The sequence below is a fragment of the Ascidiella aspersa genome, chromosome 3 (assembly GCF_963924565.1).
Source record: "Ascidiella aspersa chromosome 3, kaAscAspe10.2, whole genome shotgun sequence".
NCBI classification, from domain to species: domain Eukaryota; kingdom Metazoa; phylum Chordata; class Ascidiacea; order Phlebobranchia; family Ascidiidae; genus Ascidiella; species Ascidiella aspersa.
This window is the reverse complement of record NC_139449.1, coordinates 35,624,915-35,642,816: the sequence shown is the minus strand read 5'-3', so window position 1 is coordinate 35,642,816 and position 17,902 is coordinate 35,624,915. Positions and strand designations below refer to the sequence as shown.

Genomic DNA, 17,902 nt, shown 5'->3' with positions numbered 1-17,902 from the left:
TAAAATACGGAATAAAACCACAAAAAATACGTAAAATACGGTATAAAACCACAAAAAATACGTAAAATACGGAATAAAACCACAAAAAATACGTAAAATACGGAATAAAGCACAAGCAAAATACAAACGAGGTTTCCGAAATACAAATGATGTATATAAGGTAACACAACAAGACCTACAAAGCAACATTACTTGCAGCAGAAACATCTATAATACTGTAGTATTAGGACCAACCACACAATAAAGCCAAATATGTCGCACTATCCGTGACAAAACAAGATCTAATAATAAACGTGTCATAATAAGTCCTAAATTCATCGGAATAGGCCCTAAGGAATAAGACCCTGCTGTCTCACGGCAATTCGAACATTTAAAGTTACGAAACTGCACTTTAATCTAAAATAAAAACTGAATGTTAAGCAAAAGCAGCAAAATGGGTTGATGTCACATGGAAAATTTTTATATTGTTTTAGGGTCACATCTTTTTGACTTCTAATCAATATTTTATGGTTGCGGTAGTTTTGTCTTTGTAATACGCTTTGTAAATGTCTAAGTCTCTTTTAATCTACCGGTAGAATTATTTATGAATGAAGCAATTATTACGTGAAAAGATTATGCTATATATATGTAGTCGTTTACTACAGAAAAGGGATTCTGCTGACAAACAGTTTTAAATTGCAGTAGGGAGTTTAAAGCTTAAAATGACATCAACTTTTTTGCGATTATTGTTACTCGGGCTAAAGAAAACACTTAATTTCGGGCCTAAATGTTAAAATTATATTTGAAAGTTTCTAGAAAATGAACTAATTGGCTTATGTCTTTATACGCACTTAGCTGATTCGGTATTTCTACCGGTTTTAATAAACAATAAAATCAAAGTTAAAAACCCTGAGTAAAACCAGGATCAGGCATTTTTAAAAGGAATTTATATTTTTTCCTATACTGGCATCATCAGTTCCTTATTCAAATATATTCAATTCTACAGGTTTATTGTTCATATTCGCGTCAGCGGAGCAGTAATCGACAATAAAAACCAGCTGTCAATGATTTTGGATTCCACAAATACGCGCTTTTATATGGTTTTAATAAAGAAACCCTGAACTTATAAAATCTTTATGCAATAAATTCGGAAAGCTACACATTGCATCGCAAAATACCTAATGATTTTTAACTGGCCTGCCAACAAGTTGTACAGTGCAACAGAAAGTGTAAAGTGTATATTCGTGCTCAATCTACAGCAAAGTCAGAAAAGTGTCATGACAAAACCAAATATATTTAACGTTTAAACAATACATGAAATAAACAATAAAACTCAAAGTTTAAAAACCAGAGTAAAATCAGTATTTTTATGTATTCCACTTTACTTATAGGAGCTGACGATGCCAGTATAGGCGAAATATATATTCCTAAAATTAATATTTCAAGTAATAAATCGCTGCGTTTGTTCACAAAAATGGCTAAAAATTCTATAATAGTTTGGTATCAGATCGGCACCGACACGAGCTTAATATCGGACGAACACCGATACTACCACTTGGTATCGGGCATCGGCTCCGATCCGATATTATCGGACATACGTACTTACAACCCAATGCTCTGCATAAAAGTATTGAACCTGAACCTAAGATCTAGTACAAGAAGCGCGTCAACGCTGCTTTCCCTACTAAAAACGCAAGTTTTCTACCTCAATGAAAGATACAATATACACACACACATATGTGTCCAACAACTGCGATCTAGCCCTTCTGAAGCTGCTTTTTAACCAAGGACAACGTCTTACGTGTCTAGAATGGCTTTCGGTGTAGGTTTCTAGCTCATCTGAAAGCACAACTCTAACTGGAAAACCGGGAAAATGAAAAGTACTGTAATCACACCAACAGCTGTCCTAATCCCTCAGCTACAAGAATTCTTTGACCAAGCACGTCAGCCACGTGGACCGCAAGGTCAAGTATGACGTTGTGACGAAGGGAACAAGGTGACGAAAGGGAACGCCAAGGCGCTCTCAACCTGGATTAATGGTTTTATCTTGCTTAATCGCCACTTTGACAGCGAAGGTTCGTCAATGGGTCACGCTGTGATAACAAGCTTGACATGTCTACAACGCTAACTTAGCAACTCTAAATTCTCTTCAGTACTGTAACCGCATAAAAAAATCCAAACAACAAACTCTTCTAATTTTTATATGTTTTTCTGCTGTTGATAAGAAATATTAAAATAGTGCAACTTTTTTATTTTAGAACCAAAAAGAACTACAAATGAAAATCTATCTAAACAACCTTATTTGAAACACAGAGTTCTGCAGTTACGGCAAAGCGGCAGCATCATTTCTGCTCATTATTACTAATATTTTATCAGAACAGGTAATTTAGCGGCCTGCTCCTTGGAGTAACATATATACAAGGAACATGTAACAGACTTAGGCAGCCGTCGGTCCTCGCCTTAAGGATCAGCTCCTTACCTTCCTGTAGCATCAGCCATCGCTAAATTTATATTTCAGAACGCAAAAATAACTATTTAAACTATTTAGGCTATATTTTAAAAGTCTGTGGCAGAAGCAAGGCGCCATTTCGGTTCATCAAACCACCGTGAAACACTGTCCCCGATTAATAATGACAACAAAAAAGAAAACTAAAAAATTAATTTATGCTTGAACATCCAAATGAAAAAACTCCCAAAAAAAGGTAAAAAAGGCAACTCGTAAAGTTAATATTACCGTATATTACACCCCCTATACCTTCAAATTAACTCTTCGGGTAATTACACACAGCACAAAACTACTGATCTAGCTTTCAAATGATCATCAATAACCGTTTTTTTAAGAAGGTGTCGCCTCTTTTCTGACATGTCAAAACGGTTGACATTCGCAAAATACAAACTTAAAATCTAACAATGTTGTAATAGAAATGAATTGTCCTTTATAATTTTCCATACGCTCTTTGTGAAAAATAGATTTAGACCTAAAATCCTATTTCAGAATATAGATGTGAACACTGTCTCCCTCCAAATGCCAAATTTAACTAAGATAGGATGTTGGCGTTGGGCAAGTCACGAAAGTGGTTTAAAAGGTTTTACAGCGGTCTTAAAAAGAGTAATGTATATCTTACGCAACAGATCCTCTTTTTAGTTTGAATAAATTGCTTTTTTCAGTATTTTTATTTTTTTAAGTATTCAATGCTATCTGGATCTGGATAGGAATTTCTGTAGATCTAGACCAGTGGTTCTCCACCTTTTTACTTTAGTGGCCCATTTTCGTTGCACAAAAATCCTGTGGTCCATTAAAATATGAAAAAAAAAAAACTACAAAATAGGTTTAGAACAATTAAACAGCACAGCATGTTTTAAAACAGATTATTTATTTTACTTGCTGCTAAACAATAAATTTACATTCCTTCTCGATTCCTCCCCAAGCCATTATTCCTGTAAAATTAAGTATAGTGACAAATGAAACTAAATTATTCAGTAAATCTAGCTTCTTTAAATTGGTCTGCGGCCCACCTCAAAATGTTCCCATGGCCAACTGGTTGAGAACCGCTGATCTAGATTAAGAACTATAAGAACAAAGCAGCAACACCCAAACCATACTTCCACATAATGCCACGTGATATAGCAAAGCAATCAAACGTTTTTTATATAGCTATAATTTTTAACCAATATTTAAAACCCACATTTACCCAGGCCATTAATGTTGCTTTTCGTTCTACAGTGGTTTTTACTTTCACTTTTAATTGCTGCCAACCAGTTTATATATTTGGGATGTTTTGTATATTTCTAGAGACTGATGATGCCTTATTTAGTTTCGAAATACACCTATTTCTCTTAAAAACTTATAAATGACTAACTTTGGTTAAGACAGGAAATTTTAACGAAAATACAATGATATTAGTTTTTTAGGATTTCCCAAACTTTTATTTCTACGAATTTAAAAAAAAACTAAGCAGATAAAAGTAACTTACAAATAAAAAAAATGTCGGAAGGCGACACCTTACACAGTAAAGGTCACATCCAAACGAACAAGATCCTCTTGGTGCGACTTTTATAGCTCGCACGCCATATGACCTTATAAAAGTGTCAGAGGCTAATTGCAAACCTGCCAACGCCTTGGTTTTATTGCATTCTATATGAGGACCTAGAGGCGACATTAATTTTAGTGGTAACGCATCGCTTTACGTTGGCTGCTAAAAATACTCTGGCTCGTAGCTGTATCGTGAGTTGTGACATTTATCGACAACGGTGTCCCTTTGCCCAAGACTTTAACAGGGTTGGTAATATTTTTTTCTTTATATCACTCAAAAATGACAATTTTTTTAAAGTTTTGCTATGTTGCCGAATAACCGAAATTAAAAAAAAATTTCCCATGATTCGGGATAGATAATTCGCGGGAAATCCCGGGAATTTCCCGTCGAAACATTCCCGGAATGGAACCCCAGTTGTGACTTTCAGTGCTTTTTCTCAACCTTTTTTCGCGCAAGCCATATCTCACAATCACAGAGTATTACAGCAAAGCTTTGGGGACCCAAATTTCTTACTGAACTTTTTGTAAGCGAGCAAAACATAATAACGTGTGAATTTAAATATTAGGAGACATTTCTTCGTTTGGCTTCCGCAATATTGTCAAAAATCAATCAACAAACATAAATATAAACTTTTCAATTTGTCATGTTGTATAGAATTCAATATTAAGAAATTCACAAAAAAATACTTTAAAGTGAGCATTTTTTAGATTAAAACAATTGCAGCAAAGCGCATTTACCTTTTTAAGAAATTTGACTAACAGCAAACCATAACGATTTCAAGAAATTAAGGATTTCAATCACACGTTTGAAGAAAAAGCTATTAGAATTAAAACTAACAAAATCCTGACCAGAAGCCAAAACAAATTGCAGCTGAGATATTTTACCAAATATATTTTTATTCTAACTGAAAAATCGAAGTCTTTAACCAAGTACCCTTTCCCCAGAATTTTTCTAACCAATCACATCTGAACAACAGTTGTTCCAAAACCACAAAACAACATAACAAGGCTACTTCTAAAACAAATCAGTACTTTATTTTTTACATGTTAACTCAAATAACAAGCTAAACCACAACAGTTATGATAACATCCGACGGGTTAATCATCCCACCATGCCTGTAACTCCTAAACACATGTCACACAACTATGCGTTCAGTCGATCCCTTCATCTGGTTCAACGTCAAGACGAAGCCAAACATCTGGTGCTTGAAACAAGCCCGTAAGCAGCTAGTTACAAGTATACCCTGAACTGTGTCGTCTGGCCATCGTCAACCTGCCTAATGGTTGCTCTGGCCAGCAACGCAATCGTAAACTGGTCATAGATAACAGATTTTCGCCCTACAAACTCTAGTTAGCGCAAAGCAACAGATGGTACCCTTTTTTAGCCATAAATCTTTAAATTAGCGTTTCGTGCTTTGCAACTGCGGCCATACCTCTTCAACATAAACTTAAACAAAATAAAATTGTGGCAGGCTTCTTTTCGCCTTACATCGACATGCTAACTACGCGAAAGACATTACCTTAAAAAATTGTTACTTTTCCACGTAAAACTACTCCAAATACAAACTGCACTGAGACACTCTTACCTTAACGCCTATATAATTGTTCGAAAAGTTTGCAACACTTAAAAGACAAAAAGACATTAACTAAAGACGAACCAAGTTCGTACCGAAACGTCTTAATCAAGATTATGACGATCTATTCGACCTTTTTGCTTTAAAATTCATTATCAATTACATTACAGATCCGTGCATAGTGTGCCTAATCAAGGTTAGTTTAAACAATAAACAATCAATTTTGGTAATTAATCAATCAAAGAACCGAATATGGAAATGTCCAGCAACAAACAAAATTGATTACTTAAGTAGTCAATATTGTTATAGTTAACGTAAAGAACCTAAAAGACAAAACCTCTAAAAACCGCACAATTTCTCAACAAGCGCGTTACACTAAACGCTTGTCGGCTACAGACCTTGCCAGTATCAACTCTGTCAATATCCCTCATTGGTTAGTAATGCGCAGCGCGTCGTACAAGAAAAGAACAGCAGTTGGACATGCATAATGCAGGGGCATTAATTGCACCCCCCCCCCCCCCTGTGCACGCGCTTATTGGCACGATGACATGATCATCGCTAATTTAGAATGTGTCGCCTTGTAGCTGGTATGTAAGGAAATTGCTTGGTGTAAGGGGGTTATACGAGGTTTCAAGTAGCACTGGATATCGGCTTTTTTCCTGTTTAAGATTGTAATATAATAGTAACAAGTGTATGAGCTGCCGTGTATAAGCTCCGTTGGTCTCCTGTGCAATAGTAGTAGTACTAATTTTCGGAGTAAAACTGAATATTTACATATTTTTGTTGGAGATATTATAGCGGTTATGTGTCTTTTAAAGTGTTCGGACTTTTCACACGAAAGTAAAGCAAAGTTTTCTCAAAAAAATTCTTTTTCATATATGTCTCAATAAATTATTACAAAATATAAGTATTACAATATTTCCTGATAAAAATTTTAATTGACATGTGAACGAAGTAAATTTTCAAGGTTTTCTAATAAATAGTGTTTCTACGTACAAATGTTTATATGATTTTTTCCGTATACCGGGAGTATTGTGTTTTTTCCTGTTTTAAACGTGTATCGTTGTTTTTAAATGTAATATCGTATAAGAATGTTTCGCTGTTTAAGGTGAAAACCGCTTTAAAACAATGGCGTAATAACGAGCAGTTTAGTTAAGATATTTGGGTCGCCAAAGCTCCGCTCTTATACTTAACGCTTAGTATTCGCCTAAAAAAAAGAATGAGAAATACTTACTTAACATTCTAAAGGGTTAGGTGGACAATTTATCTTCATAAATGTGTATCATAAAGAAACCATTTTTCGTCATTGCGTTCATTGTATTACTGTGTCCGTTCATTGTATTACTGTGTCCGTTCATTATATTACTGTGTCAATTAAAACAATTGCGTCGCGCTATTGATACTGAATATTAGTAATGACAGGTACAAAAAATAAACTAAGTCGGTTTCAGAAAGAGTAGGCGTTTCCTAAAAAAAAATAAAGTGCAAAATCTTAATAAAGTGCAAGATCTACAAACTCGTTTTTAAAACGTTTACACAATGTTACCTACTTCTATACGAGCTCTGATATTTGCTCTGCTCTCGACATTCCAATTTTCCAACTCCACTCACCAGCTGACTTCTATTGATTTCGATACGTTATCTTGAAATTTTATAAAGCGACGCAATCAAACCGAAGATCGATGAATTTACAGCGCTTTAAGAAAATTCGCGCCCCGAACAATGCAGCTATCAATCAATTAAACAGCTGGTAGTGAGCGCTTATAAGACAAACAGCACGCAAATGTCCTGAAGGCGAATCACTTGCCACCACGCGGCAAAGTGTATTTCATACGGTTACCGCTAGGAGACCTAGGCAATCTAGCTTTAGAGCGGTGGTTCTCACACTTATGATAGCTTTTTGGGGCTAAGTTTCGTCCCAAAGTTACTAGTGATTTCGGGCCACAATTGATTGTGTTTTAACCAAGTGGTAGACCGTTATGTCACAATAAACTAACTTTAAACAGCACACAAATATACAAAGCGGAATTATCTGTTAAATTAACCATGTTATTTCGAGCGACATGAGGATCTTACTATGTTTCCCCAACGTCAAGTCTATGTTTTTTTATGTTTTAATTCGAGTTTGCTTAGGAACAGCAGGCCTTTTTGAGACGCCACATTATGACGCAACGTCGTTATTCGTAAAAGTTTCATGACCCCCAAACAAATATTGCCACGAACCCTGGCGCCTTCAATGTATTGCAGGAAAATATACTGCTAAAAACTAGATTAATTATGCCGCTACAATTAGTTATCTGAAAGTCATAAATGCATAAACTGTTGCTACCAGACATGACATTGTTCCAAAATGTTTGAATTCAAACATTATTACTAGAAAATCTTCATAGATTAAGCGACCCTGTTGTAAATAAAAAAATAAAAAAATACATAAAATAAAATAAAAAAAATTGACACTTGAGGCCTTTTTTTTCGTCTTCACGACTATCATTCGCGAGACAAACCATACCAAATCCTATATTACTTAAACGTTGCGCTTAATAAGCCGCAATTTGATTTAGCGTTGGTAGTTCAGTTAGCCACAGATTTCAACCTAATTTTTTTTTAACTTTTTTTGATAAATTGAGCTTTTACAAAAGAGGAAAAAAACATGGCAAAACATGGCTAAATTACCGGTCATCCTAAAATCAAACAACCGTCCAAAATGATTTAGAACTAAAATTATGACTTAATCAAGATGATGTCGATCTACTCGACCTTTTTGGCTTTGCAATTCATTATCAAGCTACATTACAGATCCGTGCATAGTGTACCCAAGTATGAGGAATTTACACATTCAGGGTTTCTCGTTATTATTATATTAACAGAATAACAAGGATTATCGAAAAAAATACGCTTGTGCTTCTGAAATTAAATTTATTATTGTGGATGTCCGATGTAATCAGATCGGAGCCGATTCTAAACAAGAAGGGGTTTTATCGTCATGAATAAGATACCAAAAGGTGCTTTCGGTGCTAAATTAAATGCCGAAAATGTTTTAGGCATTTCATTCAAAATATCAATTAAACTCAGCTTTTTCTGCCTTAAAAAATTAGAGGTTAAAAAACTAAAAAAAAAAATAGGGTTGAACTCAAAGGTAATTTAATGCCAACGCAACTAAAAGTTTTGTTTTTCATCAATATGAATAAAATGGATTTTTAATTTCAAACCGACAATTCTCATTTGACCATACAGTAACGAATGTGGGTCCAAAATATCTTGCATGGGTATAGCATAATAAAAAAATACGCATTTTATGGTGAACACAAGAAGACTGGCTTCAACTGATAAAGATCACAACAAAACCCTTTTCCTGCAATAAACGCGCAAATATAAACAAAAAAGAGGCTCTTATCCCGATCTAACACTTAATGAAACGCCTAAAATGGACACATCAAACTAAAACCGTTCTGCACCTGACACTATAGAGTCTGTCTCGGCGTTGGGCGTCCCGCGTATGCTATAAACACTTTTTCCTTAAGAGCCCGCTCAAATATTCATACGCGTCTTTTTGTTACTTGCGCTTAGCTTTTTCGCAAGTGACAAGAAAAGTTCGCGGCCTCGCCGTAAACTTGCCGCGCGCTCATCCATTATTGAGGCGTGGCTCTCTCTCGCCGCGCGACCGCAGCGCCACGGATTAAAGTTTAATCGCGCGGCGAGTTTTGAATTGTCGCGTTGGCGCCAAACAGCACGGTCTGCTGTGGTCTTGCCCAAACAATGTGTCGAGAAATGAAAACTGTTGGTCGGTGTCGGAACTTACAATACTCTAATGTACGGATCTATATATATGCAACAATACTGTAGCTGTTAACCGCCCCTAGCTGAAAATATTGTGCTATATAGGAATGATGCTTCGGAAAGTTAAAATATAACAATGCTCCCTGTCTCCATTGCTTGTTTTTAAGAAACTATCCTATCACATTTTCGTCCGAAAAAGTGGTAGTTTTCTAGACAGCCGCCGAAAATAATTTTTAGCCCTTTTTTGAAATGTAACTGCGAAGACAATAGATATAAAATTAAGTCAACATTAAGCGCGACAGTATTATTGATCAGCAGAACTTCAGAAGGAAAATAACACATTTATACAAACGTGTATATTGAATACTTCAAATATTGAATTATTCATACGGAGACACACATACCACTTTTCTTGTACAAGCAGAATCCGATTATCTCAGTTTCGCCGTCGCCGTAAATCGCCTCCTTCAGCGATATGACGTCATCTGGCGACGTATGCTGGCCGTAGAGGAAGTCGAACGAACCAGGTCGCTATGGCAACGAAATTAAATTGAAATTGGATAAGTGCTTAAAAGAGGGGTTCTTAAACTGGGTGCTGTGGACACCTTGGGATACATGAACCAGTTTTAGGGGGTCCATGAAAGCCTAATTGAAATCTTGATGCATAATTTAAAAAATGGAATAAATTAAGATTTTTTTCCTTTATTTCATTTTTTTTTATGTTTGTTAGACCGAAAACAGCAGGTTTATTAAGTCTGCTTGTAGTATGACGTCAGTTTAGTAAGTGTGCTTGTAGTATGACGTCAGTTTATTAAGTCTGCTTGTAGTATGACGTCAGTTTATTAAGTCTGCTTGTAGTATGACGTCAGTTTATTAAGTCTGCTTGTAGTATGACGTCAGTTTATTAAGTCTGCTGAAACCAAAAAAGTAATTTACATTGAACAAGCCCCAAAGATTACCTTCGAAAATAGCAGAAACGCAACGCATTGCAAGCAAATTGTTTTGTGCAAAAATAAAGATAAATAACCCAGTTTTATACCGAAAAGCCATTGCAGACTCGCCGAATACGTCGATTAATGATGCAAACAGAGCAGACTAGAAAAACAACTAGCTTGCAGTGAGGTTCGAACTCACGACCTCCGGTCAAGCCGGGACCGTCGCTCTACCAACTGAGCTATGCAGGCTCAGAGACCCAGTTTTATAATAAAAATTGCGCAATGAAAACATTTCATGTCAACCCAAATCATTTTTTAAAAGACTCATTTTGCCCAAACGACTACAGTCTAGGAAGTAGCACACATCCCTACTTATGATATATTTCATACAAATTGCTCGATTCCGTCTGTATGTAGTTTCGTTGTGATTCTTTAAAGTTCTTTGCTACATTTGAAACAAAAAAAGCAACATGTGTTTTAGAAATGACTTTACTTAGACTATTTCAAAATGACTTGTTTGCAACACTGTCACTTACCCTCATCAGCTCAGCCCTGGTCATTAACTTAGCACCTACCCTAATTAGTTGTTTATTCTGAAAAGTACTTGAGTTCTTTTGCGACTTGGAATTAAGTTTTTTTAGAAATGACCTTACTTAGACTATTTCAAAATGACTTGTTTACAACACTGTCACTTACCCTCATCAGCTCAGCCCTGGTGAAGCCACAAGCCGCACAAAAGGCGTCGTTACAGTAGATGATTGAACACGTGGAAAACTGGAGGTTGGCCACAACGAAGCGGGAATCTGCGATGTAGAGTGGAATAAATAACTTGAAATTAACTTCCAAGCAATTTTTAAAAGAGTTTTAAAGGATTAGGTTCACTAAGCACGGATCTGGGGTATAGTTTGATATTGCAATTGTAAAATAAAATAAATAAAAAATAAACAATTGCGTTCCACCTTTTAGAAGAGAACGGTACTTTAATTTAATTTCAGTCCACATGAACTGAAGATGATGCAAGTTCGTATCGAAACGTCTTAATCAAGATGATGTTGATCCGGCCGTTTTGGCCTTTCAATTCATTATTTGTATTAAAAGAGTTGAAAAGTTTACTATCGAATAAAATCGGTATAGTTACAGTCACAAATGTTTGAAAATAGGGTTGGGGAAATTGAACAACTGCGACAGCGACAGAAAACGAGAATTTGGGTATTGAGGGTTATAGACGACTCAAACCGGATCAAAAGATATGGACGATGCTTTCAACGAGCCAAAAAGTCTCTTAAAATCTTTCAACTGTTTACAAAAAAAAATCCTTTAAACGGCAAAAAGTACTAAAATAAGAATAACGTTTGCGTAAAGCCCGAATTTCTTTAGATTTGTATATTAAATATGGAAAATGTTTGATTTCCAGAAAAAGCCTGGTGCAACTCACCCTGGCAACACTGTACAGTGTGTATATAGTAAGTATTCTACAATATTTTGAATATAAGAGCTGAAAAAACAAGATTGACATCACTAAGTAGACTAGATTAAGTGATTGAAGCCCTAACGGTGCTAAATTAGCAGTTTATTTTATTTTTCAACACGTTTAATTTAATTATCAATCACAAAAAAAGTTCAAGAGTGAAAATATTTTCAACACCTCATTAATAAAACATGAACCTTTCGAGATCGGGCCAAAAAAATAGTCCGAAAACCGCTCATTTTTTAGTGTATTCATCAGCGTTTGGGGGCCACCCAAACTAAATACGACCTAAGTGTTTGCGGGCGCATCAGCGAGTGGCATGAATATTTAAACAAAGTCAACACCGGTCGGCTGATTGAGAAAAGCCATCAGCGACGATAGAATATACTCCTTATGTCACTTTGTTGGAGTGACGTGAATTGCACTTAAGTCTCATATTCGGTCGAACCTGTCGGAATTAATTGGATCAAGAGTATACTTTATACCAGCGTTTCTCAACCGGTGCGCCATGGAAGGCTGCTTGGTGCGCCGCGAGCGAAAGGAAAAAATGTCGAAATTATTCCAAAATTAATCGGAATAGGACTTAACGGGCAAAAATACGTTTTTAACAACTATAAAACCCATATAATATAAAAATGCAAGCAATTTAAGAGAAATATCGGTACATCTCAAAAATTTCGCGCTCCCTTTGCTCGTAAGGTGCGCCGCCACGTTTTCATACGTTTCTAGGTGCGCCCCTAAGTAAAAAAGGTTAAGAAACACTGGCATCATCAGTATAAAATTTATTTTACATTTATATTTTAATATTTTAATTTTTTACTATTTATTTGTACAGACAAACTGATGATGCCATTTATAGGCGAAATGCATATTTGTATTAAAGTTTTAGACCTTGCTGACTGATTTTTGTTCGGAGCGGTGCGCTTCTCAAGCTTTTATTAATAAATTTTAGAACTTTTATCGTCGGCATTATGTGTTCTGTTGGAGGGCCAGATTCTGTTGTTAATACACAAACAAAGCAAAAATGATAAAAGTTTGAAGATATTGTTTTCGTTATATCGTCGATTGATTAGTTTTCTTCAAAATGATTTTCCTAAGACGCGAAGAGTTATTGTGGCTTTAGTTAATTTATGGCTTTATAACTGGTATATTACTCGCAATCCAATTTCCGAATTTTCAGGTCAAAAGGAATTTCAATTCTTCCCCTTAACCTAATAAAATTCAGTTTAAAGGAATTGAAATTATCAGTTTAAAGACTTCGTATAATTACGAATATAATGGATTTATTATTTCAGAAACATTTGAATTACGTTGATTAACCGAAAATATTGATTATCATTTATTCAACTATTTATTTACTTCACAAAACACAGCAGAAATTTAGCGAATCTGCTGAGTCACAGAGGTTCAAATATGCCGACTCACTTTTGTTCTCGAATTTCCTGATGATTGTGTCAAGGCAGAGGTTTTTTGGAGCCACGTGGCCCCTGCGTATAGGCATATTCCAACACTTTTTCAATCAAACTGTATGCACGTATTTATATATTATCTCAACCTTTACCTAAAACAAAACAAATCTGTAAGAAAAAGTAAAATAAAATGTAAATATTAGTTGATTTAAAAAAATGAAACTGGGCAGTTTAAATCTGTTTTTTTTTTCATATAAGATAATAACCAGTATTTTAAACAACTGCGTAAAGCCAATGGCGTGCAACATTCTTTTCTGGTGAACGGTTCAAGACCTTTTACACTAGCAAAATGTCTTTGTTAAAAGTTGTTTTGCTACAAAATACATAGCCTAAATGAAACAATTATTATTCCAAATTTAAAACGCTTTGCCATGACAAAGGAATGACAACAAGTGTAAAGAAATGCAAAAATTAAAATACAGTTCTTTGGTAGTTTTGTTACAACAACATATTGCTTGTATTCACTCCTTAAATTTTTTGAATTCTTCGCTAGATGTCCATTAAATGTGACTTCCTAATTTAGCAAGTAAAATATACGAGAATACGAATTTGTTTTTTAATAAAAGTAATTTAGCAACTATATTACTGCTGTAAATTTAACGCTTTGCTGTGTGTTATTGACATATAGCAAGTGTATATAAATTTCGATGCCTAATTTATTTCATCTTAGCTGCTATAGATTTCGTTAGTTTTGGCTGTTCTAACGCTTTACTGCACATTAATGCAGTGGTCGACAACAGCTTGGTCCGCAGTGCAAAAAATTTGCCGACCATTGCATTAATGGAACCTAAACTTTCTCCAATCTCGCTTACAATAGGGTTAGGAAATAACCTCTTATATCTCATTTAAAAACTGGTTATAAAACAAAAATTTTAGTCCTAAATTCATCAGGCCTATATTACTAGGAAGGCATAAAACTGAAAAACGCTGGTTGAACAACAAGAGTCTAGCTTAGACAAGTGTTCTTTTAAAGGATAAACCGAAAATACGACAGCTCAAAAGCTCTGACATGACTGACTCGAACAGGAATCAGTTTCTTTCAATCTGCATTTCTCCATATGCCTTGTGGCGTAAAGTTGACTTAATAACTGCGTAGCATGTCATCTCTCTATAGAGGTTACTGCCGATCGACCATAAATGAAATAATATCGACCGAACAGGCGAAATTTCGACAGTAATAACCATAGCAGGGTCATGACCCCATTGACTAGGTCGCATTCATACTTAATTAAATTTAGCCACCAACAGCATATTGCTGGTACACGATGGTGACCTCATAATAGGTATTGACCCACCAATACAAACGCAAGGTTAAAATTTTGATGGCGTTTTCAAGATAATCTGTTTTGTTTTTTGTTGCAGAACTGTAAAAGAATTTGCTGCATTTTGAAGTAGCCCTGTTTTTGTTATGTTTTGCAGCCTAATGACAGTTATAAAATTTATCCCTAAAAAAAATATCTTTATCACTTCAAGGGTAAAGCTGCAAAAATATTCAGTAGCATTTAACTTATCTCTATGTCGCCCTGAAAAAATCATAGTCGTATCAAAAGAAGCCCTGTTTAATGTTTTCCTGCAATTAAACTAAAAACAGTGAGTCGCATTTTAAGCAGGCATTCCATATCTTCCTAGCCTTGATATCCGCTTAATAAAAAAATTATATTATATTAAATTTATACGCCGCATTTATATTAAATTATAAAGCTACAATTCTGAAAACAGCTTTTATAAATTAAAATAGATTTTATTAAAATTTTGTTTTACATTTTAGTTCTTTTGAGATAAGACGCCTAACTTTGATATAACAGCGCAGAATTAAAATGTCGTATTTTTACTAAACAGGATGTTAAAAAAAAATTGAAAATTCATTAGAAAATATGTCAGTCAAAATTTTTGCAAAAAAAAAACGTTTGTCTTTTTCCTTTGTATACCTTTATTCGTTCGTTTTTCTCTAAAAACTGTTTTGAAGCGTTAATGCTATCCAATATCCATTGCACAACATCAAATAAAGACAACTAGTAAATAAATCCTTGATTTGTTCAGTGTGCGACCAACAAAAAAGTAAAAAAAAATTCGCGAGACAATTTTTATAAAACCGTAGAAAAATACCTTTACAATCACCCCAACTACATACGGATTAGTGATTCATTAATAGTGTACATTCAAGTCTTAAATGCTTGGCTTTAAACCAGGGGTACGGCTCGCCAACGGAAATCATTCGGCCTACGACTTATTTTACAAACTGGGCACAGGGCCAATCCTCATATATTTTCGGCTATTTCAAATAACTAAAAGCGATATTTTTGCGCTTTGCGCACATCTTGTTCATGCATCTGTGTCACATATAGCCTAGCCCCTTTTCAATCACAAAATCCCTAATTGTATCCCTAATTAACAGTCGTTGCGGTTGTTATAATAAGATGCGTAAAGTGTACACAGCTAAAAATGAACGGCCCGCAGAAACCTTTCTGAGTTTGGTTTTGGCTTGCGACTAGAAAAAGCTTTGTCACGCAGATTGCGTCCGATTTGACAAATCGAAAACACTTAAGCTTTAATGGGTTTTGCAGACCACAAAAGTGGGAATTCCCTAACCACACCCTACGAGTAAAAGGGGTTAGATAACGCGAGAAAGGGGGCGGGATTATAGGGGGGCCACTCGTTTACCAAACCCTGATTTTAAGTGCCTTTTGAGGCAGCTTTTTGCGACAATGATAATAGGTTGATGGCGTCAGTTAAACGTTTCTTTATTGACCTATGAACTTTTTCAAAATGAACATTTGCTGGTGCGTTGTGGCACAATAGGTTTCACGTTGGCTCTTAATTTTGTTACAACATGGCTTTGAAAATAAGCTGTTGCAGGCATAGTAATACTAAAAAGAAGTTCTTCCGCCACTTATTTATTTTATTCCAAAGTTTACGTTACCTATCTAGGATGCCTTCATCATGTGATGCAACCACGCTCAAGTAAAACGATACCTTTCTGGCTTAAATATGATGTTGCTACCAGGCATAGTATACCAAAAAGGAGCTCCTGCATTGATTTACTTTCTCCGACGTTTCGTCTTGCTATACAGAACACATTCATCAGGAAATGCAACAACACCACGCTTAACACCACGCAAAGCAAAACGTCCGATTTTGCGTGGTATCTAACGTGGCGTCTGTATAGGTAGTCGAAACGTTAGAGAAAGATATAAGCACCAAAAGAACATATTTAGTATGGCTTTAAGAAAGGCAAATGGCCCAAGAAATGAACAAAAAGAGGGTCTAGTCTGCTATTCGACTGAATCATCATTCTTATTTAGCTAACGTGTGCAATTCGTCATTAGGGAATAAAGCCTATGTCCCCCGAAATTTTACTTCGCAAATCGCTAACCTGAGCTAGTGATATTCTTTTTCTATAATTGTTCCTTTAGATAAGTAAAAGTTTGTAAGATGTAAAAAATATGAGATGGTAATTTTTAAAACGGTCTCTTCTTTTGAGCAAATCAATTGTTTAAGCTCGCGAATTCTTTCCAATTTTTATACAGTACAAGCATGGAAGAATATTAGAAATATCCTCTTTTTGACACGCTGATTCGACCATTTGTTAGTTTTAATATTTAAAATAGGTTCTTCTGGCATATATTTGTTCAACCAACTATTCGGCTTACTATACGGCAAGCCTTCGTCAGGGTCTGACACACACAGCCAACAGAACGCAAAATAAAATGACACAAAAAAAAAGGAGAAAAGGTTCTCCTAATGTATGCCAGAAGAACCCATTTTAAATATACTATGCCTGGTAGCGGCAGCATATTTATTGTTAGTTTTAAGTCTGTCTCCTATTAAATCTGATTGAAAAGGCTATGCAATAGACCCCTTAATACCCCCCCCCCCTCAACCCTAATTCGCTTTCCACAACAAAATATCTATAGCACACCATGCATGCTGTCTTTAGCGACTGTAATAAGAAACACAGTCCCAAAGGCATATTCTACAGACCAAATCGATTATCTTGGCTAGCTGATTTAAGCCAGAACTATACAAACGCACAGTGCGATAAAAACCAAAAAAACACTTTTTTTCGGTGCTGCTGTTGTTCACCTCCCTAAACGTCCTAGACATATCGTTGCTTAATAGCTGCCTTTTTCCTATTATTGGTTCCTGTTTGTAACGGCTATGTGTAACACGGAAATTACCCTCTAAATTAATCCCGTACCCACAGCATAATTTAGTGACTCTTATATGACACATGGCTCAAAGGTATCTTTTTTAAGTAAATGACTTGTCTAAGTTTGTCGAATAAATAATTACAACTCCCAAACATCCTTTGTAAAATTTACTTCGAATCTTTTCCGGAAGAGGCCATTTACGTAACACATCCAATCGCCCATGGACCCCTAAATACCCCCCACCCCCTTCAAACGCACACACTCAATATAGCTCGTGTAATAACCCTTTAGTTAACTTTAAACAAGAAAAGTTAACTTTCAAGAATAAAAACAACCTATATTATAATGTCTTTAGCGTCTATAATAAGCAACCCAATCCCAAATACATCTTCTTCGACAGAGCAAATCGATTACCTTGACTCGCAGATGAATACAACCTAGACCTGTCGTTGCTCTAAAAATGCCTCCTTTTCTAATCCCGGTTCCTCAGTGAAATGGCCATGTATATTTTTTCTT

At 35.4% G+C, this 17,902-nt stretch overlaps 1 protein-coding gene across 1 annotated transcript in view; it reads right to left on the bottom strand.

The window, feature by feature from the left end:
- The window catches only part of LOC146162736 (voltage-gated inwardly rectifying potassium channel KCNH6-like), a 46,469-nt gene extending 33,135 nt beyond the window's left edge, over window positions 1–13,334 (bottom strand). Inside the window, exons 1-3 of the mRNA XM_083385284.1 lie at window positions 13,192–13,334; window positions 10,995–11,101; window positions 9,768–9,894 (exon numbers count right to left, since the gene is read on the bottom strand). Of these exons, the coding sequence (XP_083241410.1) occupies window positions 9,768–9,894; window positions 10,995–11,101; window positions 13,192–13,267 (310 nt within the window). The 5' untranslated portion in view covers window positions 13,268–13,334. The remainder of the gene's footprint in view (window positions 1–9,767; window positions 9,895–10,994; window positions 11,102–13,191) is intronic.
- Window positions 13,335–17,902: the final 4,568 nt, after the last annotated feature.